Raw genomic sequence first — 13,955 nt, 5'->3', positions numbered from 1 at the left:
ATGCCTGTGTTTCTGCATGCATGATGTGTGTGTATGGATGTGTGTGGGTGTGTGTGTGGCACATGGCACTTGAGATCAGTATGCAAAGTCTGTGGTGGTGATCTACTGACTATGGATATATCAGAATTAGGGAAGCAGGGCAAAGATTTTGCCTCTCAACCCAGTCCCCAACCCCTGCTTAGTGTTTTCTAACAGGAGGCCACCCCCCTTGCCACTCCCTAGCTTTCATTTTCTGTCAGTAAATGAAACAGCCAGCTTTGGTTTTCGGGAAGTCAGATGACCTTTTCCCTCTTCTGGCTTGGCTCTCCTTGCCCTGGGGTGGACACTATGGACCCACAGATGACTCTCCTTTATCTGCTGCTCCTGGGCCCAGGTAGGAGGCAGAGGAGGGGGATGGTGGGCTCTTCGGGAAAGGCCAGTCCCCCCAGTCTGAGACCAGTCCCACCTATGAAAGGGATAGTCTTTTGTTTCCCTTTTTCTCATCTATGCTTTTCTTCTTTCCCCTCTCATTGTCTGTGTGTTTCCACACCCACAGGCTTGGCAGCTACCGTTCCTTCCTGTCCTCAGAACGTGAACATCTCTGGTGGCACTTTCACCCTCAGCCATGGCTGGGCACCCGGGAGCCTCCTTACCTACTCCTGCCCCCAGGGCAGTTACCCAGTCCCTGCATCACGACTGTGCAAGAGCAGTGGACGGTGGCAGACACCAGGATTCCCAAGATCTACCCGGCTCACTAAGGCTGTCTGCAGACGTGAGGCTCCCCCTGGGCTTTGCCCAGCATGCCCTGGCCAAGGGCCAGCCCAGAACTTCTATTTATGAGTTGCTCAGGATAGGCTGACCCTGATTAGGCGGTGTAGAGGGCTGGCCAGGCGGCTCTTGCAGAGGGCCCTCCAAAATACTTGGAAAATGTCAATTATCCACAGTAAGGAATTCAGGACAGGTTTTAATGGAGATTGTGGGGTACCAAAGATAGGGATGACTTTTTATGTACAATTGATTGTGTGGTTGTGATCATTCTGAATGGCTGCTGAATGGTCCCAGGGTCTCCTGACATCTGAGAATTCCAGGAAAGGGGCCGGAGTGACCATGACCCACAGTGGGCTGAGGGAAGTAACTATCCAATCAATTAAGTTGTACTGTATAAAATTGTTAGTATTCAACCAGTTATCTTAAAAAGTAATTTCATCTCTGTCAACCTACTTTCTCAAAAAAACTTGTGTGTGTGTGTGTGTGTGTGAGAGAGAGAGAGAGAGAGAGAGAGAGAGAGAGAGAGAGAAGAGAGAAGAGACAAGAGAGAAGAGACAAGAGAGAAGAGAGAGGAAGGGAAAGTGATACTGGGAATTGAACCCAGGAGCACTCCATCACTGAACTACATCCCAGCCCCTTTTATCTTTTATCTTGAGACAGGGTCTTGCTAAGTTACCGAGGCTGGCCTCCTGCTTCAGTCTCTCCAGTTGCTGGGATTGATCATGTTCAACTCTTTCAGTGTTTTGACAACCAGTTGATCATTTTTCTGTGTCCCAGAAGAATATCACTCGATGTCCAGCCCAGGTGTCAGTCATCCACCCCTGTCTCCTCCACTTCTCTCCCTCCAGCTGTTCGCTGTCCAGCCCCTGTTACCTTTGAGAATGGTGTGTACATTCCACGGCTGGGGTCCCACCCTGTGGGTGGCAACCTGAGTTTCATATGTGAGGACGGCTTCACACTGCGGGGCTCACCTGTGCGGCACTGTCGTCCCAATGGCATGTGGGATGGAGAGACGGCCGTGTGTGACAATGGGGGTGAGTAGTCTGACAGGGAGGGGGAGTTTGTGGAGGCCAGATGTGCCCAGGGAACCTCTGTTGGGGACAGGGGCCTGGTGTTCTAGACCGAAGAATATTCCTGGAATTGGGTAAGTTGAGATCCACAGGTCACCCATCACTGGTCTGCAGGGTGCCTGCCCTTGGAAGTTGGTACTAAACTTCAGCTCCAACACAATGGCTCCACATACTCTGTCCATCTTTTCTACATGCCTCAAGGCAACACTTAATATTTGGGCCCCAGGAAGTATTGCAGGGAAAACATGATTGGAGAGAGTTAAGTATTGTGCTTAAGTGCCTTGCCTTCAGAGCCAGATTAGGATTCCAAGTCCAGATCTTAGCAGTCTTTGGGCAGGTTATATAACCTCTTCATGCCTCAGTTTTCACATCTATCAAATGGCAGTAGTAAGAGTGTTGATCTCATGGGATTTCCATGTGAGTTAAATGAGTTAATATTATTAAGCACCTAGAATAGCTGGAACTTCATAAACACCACATACACTTTTTTTTTTTTTTTTAGTTGTAGGTCACAATACCTTTATTTTATTTATTTATGTGGTGCTGAGGATTGAACCCAGTGCCCCATGCATGCAAGGCAAGCACTCTACCAGTGAGCCTCAACCCCAGCCCCACCACATATACTTTTTTTTTTTTAAGTTGTCGATGGACCTTTATTATTTATTTATTTATATGTGGTACTGAGAATCGAACTCAGTGTCTCACACATGCTAGGCAAGTGCTCTACCACTGAGCTGCAACCCCAGTCCCCCACCACATATACTTTAGTCATGGCTCTTTCTGTCCCTGTGAATAGTGAGTGGCTCTGCTTGGCAGAAGTAGGACTTCCAGGAATACTCTGAGCCACAGCTGCCTGTGGCTTTCCATAACACAGAAGAGAATGCCTACCAGGCAGCAGGCCTATACCCACACCCAGTGGCTCAGCTGATGGCTCCCTACTTCTGCCCTGCCCTGGAATTTTCCCCAAATAGGCTTTTTTTTTTTTTTTTTTTTTGGTACTAGGGAGTAAATCCAGGAGTTCTTAACCACTGGCCACACCCCCACCCATTTTTTGTATTTTATTTAGAGACAGGGCCTCACTGAGTTACTTAGAACCTTGCGAAGTTGCTGAGGCTAGCTTTGAACTCACGATCCTCCTGCCTCAGACTCCAGAGCCACTGGGATTACAGGTGTGCCCCATCATGCTCGGCCCCAAACAGCCATTTATTCAAATATAAATGTAATTTATTTAAAAATGTCCCTAGGTGCTGGGGAGTGAACCCAGTGGCCTCACACATGCTGGGCAAGCAGCTGTCCTCACACTACATCTTCTCTGGGGTTCTGGGTAGACACAGGTGAGGCCTGGGTTGGAACTAGGATGCTCCAGCTGGCAACTGAGGCTGCCAAATTCTAAACCCTTCACCCTACTTAATATTCCTCAAACTCACCCTGGTCTCACAGTTCTGGGGACCCTTGCAGCTCTGAAGGTCTCTAGAGGAGCCTGGAGGGAGGGGTTGGTGGCTTGCTCATCTCTGTCTTTTTTATTCACTTGCAGCTGGCCACTGCCCCAACCCAGGCATTTCAGTGGGTGCAGTGCGGACGGGCTCCCGCTTTGGCCTTGGGGACAAGGTCAGCTATCGCTGCTCCTCAAATCTGGTGCTGACAGGGTCATCAGAGAGGGAGTGCCTGGGCAATGGGGTCTGGAGTGGGACAGAGCCCATCTGCCGTCGTGAGTAGCCATGCTGCCCTCCTGGGACTCCTGACCCCCCTGGCCCCTCCTGAGACTCCTGACACCCCTTGGCTGACCTCCAGGTGGTTCTTCCCACAGAACCCTACTCTTACGACTTTCCTGAGGATGTGGCCCCTGCCCTGTCCATCTCCTTGTCCCATGTGCTTGGAGCCACCAATCCCACCCAGAAGAAGAAGGGTGAGTGTTTTGAGGTCGGGGTAGCAGGGGATGTTCCTGGGTGGAACAGGTCGGGAGGGAAGCCTCCTGTGACTCAGTGACTCAAGGGGAGGCAGGGAGGCTGGACTCCCTCACCAAGAGCACAGGAAGGAGTGCGCATCTGAATCTCCCCTTGCACATTTCTCCAGAAAACCTGGGCCGTAAAATCCAGATCCAGCGCTCTGGTCACCTGAACTTCTACCTGCTCCTGGATGCCTCTCAGAGTGTGTCGAAAGATGACTTTGAGATCTTCAAGAAGAGTGCTTTCCTCATGGTGGACAGGGTCAGGAATTAGGAGTTTACAGGCTGAGAAGTCCTTCTTGGCTCTCTTGGTCTTCTTCCTGTGCTCAGAGCCTCTCTCACAGCCCACCTCCTTCTAGATGCCCTCCAAGATTATATTCATGCCATGCAGGAATCATAAAGTCAATTCACATGATCATTTTTAAAATTCCACAAATCCCTTTGGGGCACCTACTATGGGTCAGGCACCATGTTGGGTGCTGGGGGATAACAAAGATGAACAAGGCTGTGAGATCTTCTCCCCAGAAATTCATTATCTAGAGCAGTGGTATCCACAGAGGGGTAACAAAATAATCCATGGGGTGAGGCAGAAAATTACTGATGTCTCTGTTGAATAATCTTAATTAAATTAATGATATTTAATAATTTTTCTTTTAAAACTTCAATATTTTGTGCAGTTTTAAAAATGTGTATATTTGAATAGTTAAATCCTTTATAATTTATAAATGGACCCAATGGCCTGTAATCCTGCTCCTCAAGAAGCTGAGGCAGGATAATTGTGAGTTCAAGGCCAGCCTGGGCAATTTAGCAAGACTCTTTCTCAAAACAAAACAAGGGATGTAGCTCAGTGGTAGAATGCCTCTGGTTCAATCCCCAGGATTCCACCCCCCCACACACACATAATCATAAATATGTACACCTGTATTGAGGTATGTGTCCAAAATGTTTTTATTTTATTTTATTTTTTGATACCAGAGATTGAACTCAGGGGCCCTCAAACACTGAGCCACATCCCCAGCCCTATTTTGTATTTTATTTAGAGACTGGGACTCACTGAGTTGCTTAGTGCCTCACTTTTTCTGAGGTTGGCTTTGAACTCTTATTAGTCTTCCTGCCTCAGCCTCCTGAGCCACAGGGATTGCAGGCATGCATCTCCGTGCCTGGCCTCCAAAATGTTTTTGCTGACAGGAAGCATCACCAGAAGAGTTCGGATGCCACTGGTTTTAGTTCTTTGGTTCCTTGCCAGCCCTTTCTTTTGTAATTATGCTTTTCACAGTAATTCGTGTAAATAGGTGGTTTTTTGCTCTCAGCTACATTTTTTATTATCAATTTTTTTTTAGTTGTAGATGGACACAATACCTTTATTTTACTTATTTGCTTTTATGTGGTGACGAGGATCAAATCTAGTGCCCCACACATGTGAGGCAAGTGCTCTACCACTAAACCACAACCCCAGCCCTCAGCTACATTTTTGACTTTATTAAATTGTTGTTGCTGCTGCTAGGGATTGAATCTAGGGCTAAGCACACTTACCTGCACACCCCAGCCATGTTTTAAAGAGGGTTTCTTTATATCTTCTGTAGAGTTTCTCTTAGGACTTAAAGTATATAATTAAATGGTGAGGTGATAAAATGTACCAGTTAGAGAAATGACCTCAGAGTTGCACTGGCAGAGCAAAATCCTTTATTTTTTAATGAAAAAAAATTTTTTTTGGTACTGGGGATTGAACCCTGGGGATATATCCCCAGTACTTTTTATTTTTTATTTTGAAACAGGGTCTCACTAAGTTGCTGAGGGTCTTGCTAAATTGTTGAGACTGACCTCAAACTTGTGATCCTCCTGCCTCAGCCTCCTGAGTCATTGGGATTACAGGTGGGCACCACTATGCCTGGCCAGACTCCAATCCTAATGCCACCTCTTACTAGTAGTGTGATCCAGGACGCGATAATAAGCCACCGTTTCCTAATCTATGAAATAGGGAGCATCAGGTCCCTCACTGATTTGATGTGAGGATGAGATGAGGAGTGAGTATGTTAAAGAGAATAGATACTCAGCAAATGTTGTTTTCCTGGCTTCGTCCTAGCTGCAGTTGCTTGCTCAGTCTCGGTGCAGGTTCTCTGCCTCTGCGAGGGCCTCTTGCTTATTCTCTTACTGTGTCCCCTTTGGTTTCCGGACTTCTCATTCCTCCTCTCACCTGCCCTCCTCAGCTCTTCAGCTTCGAGGTCAATGTCAGCGTTGCCATCATCACATTTGCCTCACGGCCCAAAACCATCATGTCTATCCTGAGTGACAAATCCAGGGATGTGACCGAAGTGCTCTACAGTCTGCAAAATGCCAACTATAAAGGTATGGCTGTCATCAAATGAGGGCTGCCAGAGAGGAGAGGTCAGTACCTGTAGGTAGAGTCTGGAGAGTGAAATCTCTTGGGGCTCTGGAGTCCTAAGGCTCTGGGGTATCTTCCAAGTCCAGGGTCACGGTGGAGGAGTCCCAGCTGCCCCTGGCTCATGGCTTACCCTGAAGTGCTGTTAATCTAAACGAATGGTGCAGATATTGGTTTTCAACTCCTTCTAGAGGGCCATGCTGTGTGGTTGAATTTCATAGCTCAGCACAGCAGTCTCCCATCATTATCCACCCGCACGCTGTTTAAAAAAAAATAAAATGATCAACCAATCCAAGTTCTTTGGAAACTCCATCCCTGAATCTTGGAACCTTACAGTGGTCTTGGATGCAGTGAGCATTCTAGGTAGAAAGACTGAACATTTGAACAGGCAACGATGTCAAATCATTAAAGGTCTGAGTTTATCAAAGCCTATTGATAACTTAGGTTTCCAGTGGTTGTGAAAGAGTGATTCCTCACTCCCAGGTGGAAGTGGGAAGTTTCTAAGACAGTCTTTCGTTTTGGCATGTTCCAGATCATGAGAATGGAACTGGGACCAATATCTATGAAGCTCTAAATAGTGTCTACATCATGATGAATAACCAAATGCAACGCCTTGGCATAGTAACATCGGCCTGGAAGGAAATCAGACACGCCATCATCATTCTGACAGATGGTGGGTACTGCCGTCTTTGTGAGGGGGGTCTGGAATAGTGAAAGGGGCATCAATGTAGGGTCAGAAGACCTTTTGCATTCTGTTCCCCCCTTGGCCACTTCAGACCTCAGTTTCTTTCCTTTCCTTTTTTTTTTTAATACTTTCCATAGTAAAAGTGTTCTGAGGGGACAAGTTGAACCACAATGCAGTTGAACCAATGTAATGTTTTGTAAATTTTCATGCAATCCTTGTTCAGGGGTCATGATAATCTTTGTTATCATCCTGATTTTTTTTTCTTTTTGGGGTTTGAAGCCAGGGGTGCTTAACCACTAAGCCACATCCCCAGACATTCTAATTTTTTATTTTGAGACAGGGTCTAAGTTGCTTAGAGTTTTGCTAAATTTCTGAGGCTGGCCTTAAACTTGTGATCCTCTTACCTCCGCCTCCTGAGCTGCTGGGGTTACAGGCATGTGCCACCATGCCTGGCTTCATTCTGATTTTAATATATGTGCTGCTGAAACTATAATGAGCCTCAGTTTCTTATCTATAAGATAGAAATAGTGTTATTTTTAAAAAATATTTTTTAAATTTAGTTGTACACATTTATTTTGTTTATTTATTTTTATGTGGTGTTGAGGTTTGAACCCAGGGCCTCGCACATGCTAGGTGAGCGCTCTACCGTTGAGCCACAACCCCAGCCCCGAAATAGTGTTATTGATGATGATTGTAACAACAATGAGGATAATTATAACTACTCTCCTTTCCTTACATAATTTTTTTGGACAGAAGCTTGAGTAGTATGTATAAAAGCATTCTATGATTAGAACATGTCAGTTCATGTTACCACCTGGAGGTAACCTGGTGCTCCATGGTGGAGATGTGGTTCATATATATATATATAATTAAATTGTTGTTGCTCCTGCTGGGTATTGAACCTAGAATATATATATATATATATAATATATATATATATATATTATAGTTGTAGAAGGACACAATACCTTTATTTTTATTTTATTTATTTACTTTTATGTGGTGCTAAGGATCAAACCCAGTGCCTCACCCGTGCAAGGCAGGTTGTCTACCACTGAGCCACAATCCCAGCCCTGTCATTTACATCTTGATTTTGTCCAAATTACATAGCCCCTCCAGGACTTGGTTTTCTCATCTATGAAATAAGGATATCCATACTCCCTGGGGTTTCATGAGAATTAAATGAGAAAGAGTATATGAAGCTCCTGGCCCAGTGCCTAGAATGTAGACAATTTCAGGAAACAAAATATTTTTAAATGGCTTTGTTAAGGTTTCCAGGCTGAATGCTTCTTCATGCTTCTGGGGCTCCAGAGGATTCAGAAACCCACGCAGATGGACAATTCTTTCCCTTCTCTGTTCTAGGAAAGTCCAACATGGGTGGTTCTCCCAAGCCAGCAATTGACAACATCAAAGAGATTGTGGATATCAAACAGAACAGGAATGACTATCTAGGTAAGCCTCTGCCTTCACCCACCCACCCAATCTGTGCTGCCCTGTGGAGAGTATGGGATCCTCAGCCAGAGTTCCAGTGGGTCTTGGCTCTGGCCCAGAGCCACACAGTTTTCTCTCTGTTGTTTTGTTTGAGGGTAGCTGAGTATCACATGGAAGAGGGGAGGTGATATGCCCCTGGTCCCCACCTTGGTTTCACTTTTGGTTTGGCTGGGATTGTGGGCAGTTTCTTAATCTGTAAAAGGGGAGCAGTACTAGGACCTCCCTCATAGGCCAAGAGAAGACACTCAGGCAAATTTTGCCTAGCATAGAGAGCTGCCATTGTCATCATTGGTGTGGTCATCACCATTGTCTCAAGTTTCAGGAAACTTTCCAGGAAGAAGGATCCTGGATTCCTCTAGACTCTCCCTGCTGTTTCTCTTTTAGCAATATAGACAGCTAACCAAGGTTTAGCAATTGCAGTCTATGAAGGAAAAGTTTCTCAGGTTCAGAGTAAACACAAATTGTACTGACCTTTGACCTGAAAAAGATTTTGGAGAGAGATACTCAGAGAGGGCAGCTGGTTTTGTTTTTGTTTTTGTTTTTTCTGTTTCTTTCTTTCTTTTCCCGTTTTTTTTTTTTGGTACTGGGGTGCTTATCCACTGAGCCACTTCCCCAGCTCTTTTTGTATTTTATTTAGGGACAGGCTCTCACTAAGTTGCTTAGGGCCTCACTAAGTTGCTGAGTCTGGCTTTGAACTTGTGATCCTCCTGCCTCAGCCTTCCAAGCAGGGATTACAGGCATGTGCTATCATACTTGGCTTAAAACTGGCCCAGTTTTAAAACTCCAAATTCATTTCCTTCCTCTTTAGCCTCTGAACCCAGAGTCAGATGCTCAAAAAACACCTTAATAGCTGTGTGCAGTGGCACATGCTACTTGAGAGGTTGAGGCAGGAGACTAGAAAGTTGGAGGCCAGCCTGGAAAATTTAATAAGACCCTGTCTAAAAATACAAAAATAAAAAACAGGGTTGGGGCACTGGGATTGTGGCTCAGTTGGCACATGTGAGGCATTGGGTTTGATCCTCAGCGCCACATAAAAATAAATAGATAAAATAAAGGCATTGTGTCCATCTACAACTAAAAAAATATATATTAAAAAAAATGTGACTAGTCCAAGTTGACATGTACTGTGATTTAAAAAACAAAACAAAAACAACAACAACAAAAACAAAAATGACTGGGGAGGTAGCTCAGTGGTAGAACATTTGTTTAGCAACAGCAAGGACCCTGGGTTCCATCCTCAGCACTGTGAAAGCAAGCAAACAAACAAACGGAAGCAGCAAACTGAAGGAATAGAGCTGAAGAAATCATTTTGTGGCTCTGCTATGCTTCTGTCCTGGGCATTGCTGATTGCTTCTGAGATTTCCCTCTGTCTTCCTGAGCTCCTTGGTCCTTTTACACCAAAAGGGTGCAAAGAGTGGAAGCAGATGGACTCTGAGGGCCACCACAGGGTGGTTCTTCCAGGGATCCCTACTCCTAGGCCAGAACTGGCAGCTGTGTGGGTCCAGGGCCTCCAATGTGAAGAGATGGCTTTAGGCCCTTCTCCCACAGCCTACTTTTCCAGAGGAAGACTATATCTGAAGCTCTGTCTCTGTGTTATGTTTATGAATCTCTTTCATTCAGTCATTCATTTTAAAGTCTTTACTGAGAAACTCTCCTGAGCCAGGCACCATCCTGGGTGCTCAACAGACAAAAATGCCTGCTTGCACAGGACCGCCATACCAGAGAGGACAACGTATATTAGTTTCCTAGGGCTGCTGTAACAAATTGCCCCAAACTTGGGTGACTTGAAACACAAATTTATTCTTTCACAGTTCTGGGGGTCAGAAGTCTGAAATCACAGTGTGGCAAGGGCCAGCCTCCCTTTAAAGGCTGTAGGGAAGAATCCTTACATGCCTCTTCTAGTTTCTGGCAGCCCCAGGCATTCCTTGGCTTGTAGCAGCATAACCCAATCTTTACTTCTGTCCTTACTTAGCCTTCTTTCCTGTGTAATCTCTGTATCATTACATGGTGTCCTGCTATCTGTGTGTTTGTTTCCAAAGTTCCTTATTATTTTTATTTATTAAACATTTTTTTTTGCATTGCTCAGGATTGAACGCAGGGCCTCATACATGCTATGAAGGTGCCCTACCATTTAGCTACACTGACAGCCCTTGCCTTTAGATTATAACCCACTTTAATCTAGTATGATCTCATCTTAACTTGATTAATTCTGCAAAGACCATTTTTCTGGACCACCTCTATCAGGTCCACTCTTGGCCTGTGAGAGCTTTCTCTTCTTACTTGAATAAATTCTACTCTTTACACTCAAAAATGAACAAACAAACAAATAAATAAATAAAAGAAAAGAAAAAAGAAAGAAAGGAAGAAAAAGAATTACTGAGGATGTAATAGTACCAAGAAAAAGAAAAAATAATAAGACCCTGTTTCCAATTAAGTCCCCATCCATGGGTCCTGAGGGTTAAGACTTGAATATATCCTTTGGAGAACATGATTCTACCCACATTAGGTGATACTCAGGATAAATAAGGAATCCATATAGCATGCAGCTTGTAGGTAATTCATGACATAATATGAATGAAGCAGAGAGGGAATGGGAGGGTCTGGGGCATTGAAGTTTTAGACATTGAAGGTACATTTGTACTAAGACTTAAACAGGTGTGAAAGTGAACTGTGAGAGCATCTGGGGAGAATGACCCAGATGGGGTGAAGCTGGTGCAGAGGGTTGGAGGTGAGAGAGCGTCTGCAGATTTAAGAAACTTCAAGGGTTGGGGTTGTGGTTCAGTGGCAAAGAAAAACCAGGGGATCTGGGAGTTCTATGGTGATGACATAGCCTTGCTGAAGTTGGCCCAGAAAGTGAAAATGTCCACCCATGCTCATGCAAGGCACTGTGTTTGATCCTCAGCACCACATAAAATAAGTAAAATAAAGATATTGTGTCCAACTACAGCCAGAAAGCTTTTTTTAATTTAATTTAATTTTTTTTTTAAAGAAACTTCAAGAAGGCTGTGCTGGAAGAGTGAGGGGCAGGGAGTGCTAGGAAACAGACAGGTGGCAGGGGTGAGGGAGACTTGGATACAGCTCATGTAGATCTTTGTTGCCATAGTAGTTCAGATTCCAGCATTCTCTCTCACGGGATAGCCCCTCAGCCACAGGATTGGTGACTTCCCTCTTCCCCATTAGACATCTATGCCATCGGGGTGGGAAAGCTGGATGTGGACTGGAAAGAACTGAATGAGCTGGGGTCCAAAAAGGATGGTGAGCGGCATGCCTTCATTCTGCAGGACCCACAGGCTCTGCACCAGGCTTTTGAACACATGCTGGGTGAGTGAGTTTTGTCTTCCTGGTGTTGGGGAGAATGGTGGGGAGACAGTGGGGGGCCCATATTGGGAACCTGGGCACAATACCCCTCCCTTGCCTCCTTCTCAACCTGATCCTCACACTCACAGATGTCTCCAAGTTCACAGACACCATCTGTGGGGTGGGGAACATGTCAGCCAATGCCTCCGACCAGGAAAGGACACCTTGGCATGTCACTATTAAGGTACCAGGAAAGAGGCTTGGATCCCAGAGGTGAAAGCAGCAATAGGCCAGAGACACTGCAGTTTCTGAATATCACTTATTCCCTGCAGCCCAAGAACAACGAGGCCTGTCGGGGGGCTCTCGTCTCTGACCAGTGGGTTCTGACAGCAGCTCACTGCTTCCACAATGCTAAGGACCGCTCCCTGTGGAGGGTCAACGTGGGTAAGGCAGGGGCTTCACCAAGTTCCTGACCCAAGGCCAGAGCGCTGGTTACCCGTCCCCAGCCCCTGGCCCCTTCAGGAGCCCTGATTCAGCCTCATCCACCGTATTATTCCCAGGGGATCCCAACTCCCAGTGGGGCAAAGAATTCCTTATTGAGAAAGTCGAGATCTCCCCGGGATTTGATGTCTACGCAAAGAAGGACCAGGGGATACAGGAGTTCTATGGTGATGACATAGCCTTGCTGAAGTTGGCCCAGAAAGTGAAAATGTCCACCCATGCCAGGTGCTTGATCCTAGGACAGGAGGATGCCCTGCAGGGGAGAGTGCTCTGGGGAGCCCCAGGATACTGAGGATGGGCTGAGTGACACTCATCCTTCTCTCCAGGCCCATCTGCATTCCCTGCACAGTGGAGGCCAACATGGCTCTGCGGAGACCCCAGCGTAGTACCTGCCAGGACCATGGTGAGTGCTGAGGTTTAGAGTTTGTAAAGAGCTGGGGCCAGAGCCTGGGGGTGCCAACAGGGACTAGACTTCTGTCTCCAAGCCAGAAGTCTGACTGGTGGGTAAAGGTACCTACAATCAATATCCCCTTTTCTTTGACGGCAGAGACAGAACTTCTGAACCAACAGAGCATCCCTGCTCATTTTGTGGCCTTGAATGGGAGCAAACTGAACATTAACCTCAAGACAGGGGAAGAGGTGAGGGTCTTAGGTGGGGGGGGGGTCCTGGGGTTCCACTCAAGCCAGATCACAGAATGGTGCTCTTCCTCCTCTAGCTCCGGCTGCTTTTTCCACCTCACTTAAGTCACCCCTCCTTCCAGGCTTAGTGTTCTGCCAAGTGTCCCTAGGCCACTCATTTCATTCTTCCTTCCTGCTCCACCTCTACTGCAGAGGTCAGACTGTATCAAGGTAGTCTCCCAAGACAAAATAAAGTTCCCCAACTTGACGGATGTCAGTGAGGTGGTGACAGATCAGTTTCTATGCAGTGGGACCCAGGAGGATGACAATCCCTGTAAAGGTGAGCACCCCCTATGTCTGGATTTCCCAAGGAAGGGCCACAGTGTCCCTGTGGCCAGCATGCATGCCAGGACGCCAGCACCTGCCCTGGATGACACTGTCTCTTGTTCATCTTGCTGGCAGGAGAATCTGGGGGAGCAGTTTTCCTTGAGCGGAGGTTCAGGTTTTTCCAGGTGGGTACAGGGAAGCTCACAAGGCTGGCTACAGGAACTCAGCCTAGCTGGGGCAGGGGTGGTGGTGGTGGTGGTGGTGGTTGAGGGAGGTCTCTGAAGGAACCATGGGAGTCAGGGCTTAGAGCTGGGGCTGTGGCGTCTTTCTACTTCATTTTCCTTTCTTTCAGGTGGGCCTGGTGAGCTGGGGTCTCTACAACCCCTGTTTTGGTGCTACCAACAAAAACTCCCGCAAAAAGCCTCCCCATGGTGCCCCATTACCCCGAGACTTCCACATTAACCTCTTCCGCCTACAACCCTGGCTGAGGCAGCATCTGGAGGGTGTTCTGAATTTCTTGCCCCTCTAATCATGGCCACCAATCCCTTGGCTATCCTGCAAGGATCTGCCTTCTCTCCTATCTCCTACCTCTGAACACCTACCCTCAGACCCTGTGGCCCATCCTCAATTCTAGCTGTGTGAATTCAGGAGCCCAGACACAGCAAGCACAAGCAGGAAGGTCCCCAGGGATGCTGGCCAGTGTGTCTGCCCGCTGCACCCTCCCCTCCTGCTCCTGCTCAAATCCCTCCCCCTGGTAAACATAACGTGTTCCTTTCACTTTCACATGAAATTTCCCAGTTATGAAATTAATAAAAATTGATGATTTCCACATCTGTCTGTACCTCTGCCTGGGGGATGGGGAGGGCAGAATGATTCCAGGAAGGTCAGAGACCC

The 13,955-nt window shown here is 46.7% G+C and overlaps 1 protein-coding gene across 2 annotated transcripts; it reads left to right on the top strand.

Annotated features, from left to right (window-relative positions):
• Window positions 1-277: 277 nt before the first annotated feature.
• C2 (complement C2) lies at window positions 278-13,881 on the top strand. 2 transcript variants are annotated; one of them, XM_076858909.1, is made up of 18 exons: window positions 278-373; window positions 536-751; window positions 1,596-1,781; window positions 3,352-3,525; window positions 3,625-3,723; window positions 3,891-4,024; window positions 5,970-6,108; window positions 6,675-6,815; window positions 8,190-8,279; window positions 11,499-11,639; window positions 11,765-11,859; window positions 11,948-12,059; window positions 12,176-12,341; window positions 12,443-12,519; window positions 12,664-12,755; window positions 12,948-13,074; window positions 13,197-13,246; window positions 13,414-13,881. In XM_076858909.1, exons 1-18 carry the CDS (start codon window positions 328-330, stop codon window positions 13,588-13,590), a joined length of 2,262 nt encoding a protein of 753 aa, XP_076715024.1. In that variant the 5' UTR covers window positions 278-327; the 3' UTR covers window positions 13,591-13,881. The 2 variants fall into 2 exon arrangements, with proteins under 2 accessions (XP_076715024.1, XP_076715026.1); XM_076858911.1 differs by lacking the exon at window positions 278-373 and having other exon boundaries at window positions 539-777; window positions 1,594-1,781.
• Window positions 13,882-13,955: the final 74 nt, after the last annotated feature.

The sequence above is a fragment of the Callospermophilus lateralis genome, chromosome 6 (assembly GCF_048772815.1).
Source record: "Callospermophilus lateralis isolate mCalLat2 chromosome 6, mCalLat2.hap1, whole genome shotgun sequence".
Taxonomy (NCBI): domain Eukaryota; kingdom Metazoa; phylum Chordata; class Mammalia; order Rodentia; family Sciuridae; genus Callospermophilus; species Callospermophilus lateralis.
This window is presented reverse-complemented; position numbering and strand designations above follow the sequence as displayed.